At 32.9% G+C, this 6374-nt stretch overlaps 1 protein-coding gene across 1 annotated transcript; it reads left to right on the top strand.

Annotated features, from left to right (window-relative positions):
* Positions 1-919: 919 nt before the first annotated feature.
* LOC134253130 (galectin-5-like) lies at positions 920-3292 on the top strand. The gene is made up of 4 exons (XM_062735638.1): positions 920-928; positions 1232-1317; positions 1581-1752; positions 3041-3292. Exons 1-4 carry the CDS (start codon positions 920-922, stop codon positions 3158-3160), a joined length of 387 nt encoding a protein of 128 aa, XP_062591622.1. The 3' UTR covers positions 3161-3292.
* Positions 3293-6374: the final 3082 nt, after the last annotated feature.

The raw sequence follows: 6374 nt of genomic DNA, 5'->3' as shown, positions 1-6374 counted from the left end.
AAATATTTAGAACTAAAACAATGAGACTGACGTTAGAGCTTTTACAAACATAAATACATCTAAAAGTATCGTTTTTCTGACTCTGATTTTAGTAATATTGAATGCACTGTGCTTTAAAATTATACAGAATTAATTTCACTTTGATTGGCATATTTTTATAGTCTTTTTAAATTTCTAACCAATAACACATATTTAATTACCAAAGATTGACCATAGATTCATTAAAAGCTATTGATATGCATATTTGGCATGTATACATTGGTTAACAAATTAGAAGTGTATGTATGTGTCAAGCGAGAAGGTGCAGGGATAGGGTGGGATGTTTACTTCGTATGTTTATTATTGCATCATTGTGGACATGCAGAAACAATCCATTTTATCATAGGATGGAAAGAGAGTGATATAATTTTGTTTTCGCTTGTCTGCAATGCTGGGGATTTGCCTGGAACAGTATGGCATCATTATTGTCAATAACCCCTTCCCGCTATAAATTTACACCAGCCCGTACAAATGAATATTTTTTTTTAGATTCATTGCATTTGTCTATATAAAAAAAAGCAAAAGCATAATGGTCAATACCCCCCAACAACCCTGCCCACAGATGCGCGTTTCTAATTGCAACAACTATAATTTGAATACATTTATGAAATTGATTGGAAATACATGTAGCTACTAGTAATCAAATCAATATATAATAAAATTTATTAATTGTAAGAAATTGTGTATATCTAATTTTTTATTTTGTTTTATTTTCTTTTCATCAGCCACTACACCATTGAAAATTGTACTCAATCTAGCTAACGAAAAAAATGTGTTATTACATTTTGCGCTCCTGCCTTTGCTTAGTCTCGACGCAAAATGTAACAGCGCAAAATGTAATAATAAAAAAATCGTGTTATTACATCTTGCATTGATCACGATGCAAAATGTAATAATCCTCAAAAGTGTGTTGTTACATTTTGCGTTATTACATTCTGCGTATATTTCATTGCGAAATGTAATAACGCAAAATGTAATAATCCAGGTTTATTACCTTTCGCGTTGTTATTACATTTCGCGTTGTTACTATGCTTTATTCAAATTTGATTCAATAAACTCACTTTTCATGTCGTAAAAAAGTGTAGAAAAAATAACAGTAACAACATTTTTTACCTTTAAGTGCATTTTTGATGAGGCCGCAAAGAGAACTTTGAAGACATTGAAATTTTATATATGTTTATGTACATTACAGTCTGTGCCATATTTTACGAAAGTTCCTGATGGGATTGTTCCAGGGAGATCCATAATCATTAAAGGCGTGGTGACGGCAGATGACAGGTACATGATATTCTATCTTGTGCACATCTTATAACTAAAAATGTTTAAAAGCATTAACTGAGCTAGAATAATTAAGCTCAGGTAAACAAAGGATTTTTTTTGCCATTATCTTGAAAAAAAAATCGAATCATTTACAAAAACCAGGTCACTGAATATTATCTGAGGGTCAAATCTGCAAAATAGTTTAGAAAAAATTAAAAGAAAAAAAAACACAATTACATATAGACAATGATAAATCCATGACATACAAATCTTCTCTGTAGATTTGCGATCAACCTCAAATCTGGGGAGGACTATGGCTTCCATTTGAATGGCTGTGTTGTGATGAACCATTGTCAGGGAGGATGGGGGCAGGAAGAGAGGATTGATGGAAGCATGTTTCAGCCTGGTCAACCTTTTGAAATCTGTATACATGTACAGCCGAATGAATACACGGTACAAGTTAAACATATTGTTAAATCTGTATACATGTACAACCAAATATTTACATTTCCAAAATTTCTAATAGTTAATGTAATTTATTTCTCCTTCAAAGTAAAGATCGTCGTTAGGCACGGTAAAAAATTGCGCGTAGGGCGGGAAAAATATATAGAGAGAAGAGGCTTGGTCTTTTATCTGGCGTGTGGATTGGCGGAATCAATATCATTTGAATATGATGAGGATCAATCGATTGGTTTGCGTGATAATTTTTTGCATAAACACCATTGGCAAATTATCACACAAGCCAATCGTTTGGTCATATTATGAATAGAGAAATAAGACGGCCATTTTCCGTCGTAATTTTTATGCGTTTTAAGATAAACAGACACATACGTGTAAATAAAGTAAAAAAAAGATGTTCTATGAAGTAAAAAAAATTGAAAAGGGGGTTATAAATTTTCCATCCTACATGTATCCACAAGTACCAGTGAAAATATTCTTTAGTTTACAGACAGATGATACAAATTTTTGTCAAAAACCTTAAAAATGACATATAAAGAATTGCATGAGTAGTAATATGAACAACTTTAACCGCATAGATGTTCATTTTTCATTCGAATTTTTATAATGTGGGGATTTAAAGGGGTGAAAAGTTATATTTATGATTAAGGATGATTGGAGAAAGAATAAAGTTTGAACATCAAAGTCTAAAATTTCGTAAAACTTCAGAAATTGTTGATTTATTTGCAACCAAAATATGTCCATAAATATTTACCACCCAGGCATCCATTTTGTATTTATCTTCCTTAATCCCTTGTTTTAATCTCTATAATTAAGTTAATCGAACACTCCCACTCTGAATTTAAACACACAGATTGTTTTACCAGGAGAAGAATCTGGAAACATTTGTAACACATACTGTAAAATCACATGCTTTTGTGGGATCAAATTATCGTGGTGTGAGGAAAAAACTTTTGGTTCGTGAGGATTTGATTTTGTTGATCAAAGATTAATAAGTACTTATGTAACATTTTACATTTTGTGGTGAACATGAATTCGTGTGTATCCTCATACCTCAAAAGCAAACAAATTAACCTCCACGACAATTTGTGATTTCACAGCTATTATATATCTTTACACCATAATATGTCCATAAATATATGCCATCCAGACACAACTACCCTAAACTCTAGTATCAATCTCTATAAATGAGTTAGCTGAACACTCCCACTGTAAATTAAAACACGCAGATTGTTTATGAGATGAATGTGGAACATAAATAAAAAATATTGTCTTTTTTCAGATTTTCATCAAACAGAATCCGGATCCTCACTTCTTCAACATCAGGTTGTTCCCTCTTGAAACTTACGATGAGTTACACATTGACGGGTCCGTAGAGATTAATGAGATAACTTATGTTTAAGGCCGTCTTAACATTAAGGATTCCGACGACTTTAATTTTTTCTTTGACATTTTATAATTATAGTATTATTCACTTTCTGAATATATTCCTGTGTGATTTGTTTCACGTGTGTGATGTTTTTAACGTTGTATATCATAGGAATTAAAATTAAAAAAAAAAATGCAGTGTCACTTTTTTTATGCGACTCGTACTGACACTTCAATGATGAATGGAGAGCAATAGCTTAATAGTTATTCGCCTCTATTCAACTGTTACACTGCCATTAATTAAAAATTTTCCTTTAAAACAGATATAAAAATTGGTTATTCAAACGAAACATAAGTTGATAAAAGTATTTATCAATTAATCAGAATTGCTAACTTCACTACAATATATACAGTCAAACTTGTTTTAAGAGGCCACCTTTGGGAAGTCTGGAAACTCCCACTTAAATTTAGACACCTCTTATTCCAGTTTGCCCTCAAAAAGACATCCGGGCAATGAATAACCAACATTAAGCACTATAGTTAAATTAATCAAATAATAAAACAGGTCAATTTAACAAAGGCTTTTTTATGTATATATAATAATTCAAGCTCAATAAAATTTTTTTTTAAAGAATTAGAATTTTTTAAAAAAGTTTTTGTGATGTTTCTGTTCCTATATATTAGTTAAATTAGAAATATATACAGTGCATGGTTATTATCCTTTTTTATAAAGAAAAAGAATTACACAAAAATACATTTTAGTGGTAAATAAAATAAATCATAGAAATTTAAATAAGAATATGTCAATAAAAATTCCATTTGCATAATTATGTTCAAAAATGGTCAGCAGTGTAACCCACCCCCACCCCCCAAATAATTCATCGGCAATTAACTTACTTGCTGAATTCATTCATTCATGGTAAATTTTATTGTTTATAAAGCTGACAGAATTTCTATGTAACATACAAAAACACACAAATAAAATTAACCAGTTGACCAGAGAGATGTATTGACGCAGTTGAAAATCATTCCACAACACAGGTGTCAAAGGCAGTGGAGCGTGACTAATCCCTTTCGATCGTCTGTTGATAGTGAAATTCACGAGATAATCATGCCACATGAAGCACTTTGTTTTCACAAGAGTAGCAATTAGGGTTTCTACATGGAATCAAAATCTAAAAGGTGTGAATTTCTTTATGTAGAGGAAAGTATCAATTGTATTTAAATTCTGCTCATTTTTTCAATCGGCGATCTTGAAAAATAATAACAAATCCATCTAACAGTTTTTTTTTCATAAACACAAACAGAGTTCAGTGTATCCAATAGTAATTTGTTTAATTGCATTAATAGCTGGGTTAAATTGGCTATCGGGATATAATTACCCAAGCGAATGAGTTTAAAAGACGTAATAGAATCACAGCAAGTGACGAAATGGCCGCCTATTACAGTGTCCATAAGGCTGTTGGGGGAGGATTTGAGTGGCCGCTGGCCGCGTTACACAGGTGGCCGTTTATTCCAGTTAGAATATATAGGGAAAATCGTCGGGGGGAACTCAATTAATCACCGCAATTGGCCGTTGATTTCGGGTGGCCGCTAAGACAAGTTTGATATATGGAAAATGAAAATCTAGTTATCACAAGTGTCCGTCAATACTGCTCTCTCGTACTTCTATATTTTTTTCACTAACTGTTAAATTAAATGGTAAAATCATTATAGAGATAACTTGCAAAACAGCAACTATAACTGTCTAAAATAAACTAGACTAAGTAATCCGCAAAGAATAAGTTCAGTAAAAGTATTTTATTTGGCAAGCCCTTTTACTATTTATTCCTAAAAAACGTTCTCTTTATAAGAGAGATATCTCTTTAGCATACAGAGATATATCTTTAACTTTAAAAAAATCTATATTTGATTAAGATACATATTTATAATCTAGTGAGATATCTTTTACAACAAAGATATATTTTTTTATTAAGAGAGATATCTCTTATACTTAGAGAGATAGCTTTTTAAGGAAGAGAGATACCTCTTTCAGTGAGAGAGAAATCTCAATATATAGAGCAGTATATCTTAAAACAAGTTTATAGAAACATCTTTCATTGTCATATTAGAGAGATAACCGTTAAGATTTTCAAAAATGAGATGTCTTTATAAACTACAGAGACATTTTTTTCCCCAGAGATAATTAAAATAAATAAAATAACTCTCCCCCTCTCACAAGACAAGCAAGTTAGGAAGTAATCTCTAGATTAATTTCCTTGTTATCTGGTTATGAGAAAAAAAGAATGAACATGTCATTACCAGAATAATGTAGTATTCACTATGTCTGCAAAAAAAGCTACAAATCGCTTGTTGAAATAATAAATAAAAATAGCAACTTTGTTGATAAACATGATTAAAGGTGACAGGTTTTAAGGTAAAGTTATACACGCCATATTAACGCCGAATTTTGTGGAAAACAAAATGATTAAATAATTAGATCGAGAGACATGAAATGTTATAAAATATAATTAAATTTCGAAATTTTTACCAAAGAAATCATTGTAATAATAAAACAACTTTCTTCTGCAAATAACAATTCGTTTTTTCATTAATTTTGATGAAGAAAGTGCATAAAAGTAGTATAAAGGGTCTGGCTGGGGGGTTCAACTGAGTGCACTTTTGGGGCTGTGGGGGATAGGGGGTTCAACTGAGTGCAGCCCCTGTGGGGGATAGGGGGTTCAACCTAGTGCAGCCCCTGAGTGCACTTTTGGGGCTGTGGGGGATAGGGGGTTCAACTGAGTGCAGCCCCTGTGGGGGATAGGGGGTTCAACCTAGTGCAGCCCCTGTGGGGGATAGGTGGGCCAAAGGAGTGCAGCCCCTGGAGGGGATAGGTGGGTCAATAGAGTGCAGCCCCTGGGGGGATAGGTGGGTCAATTCAGTACATATAGCCCCCTAAATATAGGGTGTGTTTACACTATGTTTACATGATACACTACGCTGCTACTACGATTCACAACGCTGCTACTACGATTTTGGCAAGTATTCAAGAATGTGATTATGACATCACGCATTCATTCACAGTCTAGACGGTCTAGCCAGCCAGCCGGTTCAAACTGGATTTCCTTGAGGGGGGCGGGGCCTGTGTACGTTTTACCTACGTTTTTTTATGCTGACTTCACAGGTAAAATACTTGGCACCGATTCAAGATTATGACGTGTGCAAAAACATACGTTTTATCTACGTTTTGCTGACTACACAGGTAATTC

Source organism: Saccostrea cucullata, unplaced genomic scaffold (assembly GCF_032062105.1).
Source record: "Saccostrea cucullata isolate Sc308-1 unplaced genomic scaffold, CSIRO_AGI_Scuc_v1 ctg19048, whole genome shotgun sequence".
NCBI classification, from domain to species: Eukaryota; Metazoa; Mollusca; class Bivalvia; order Ostreida; family Ostreidae; genus Saccostrea; species Saccostrea cuccullata.
This window is presented reverse-complemented; position numbering and strand designations above follow the sequence as displayed.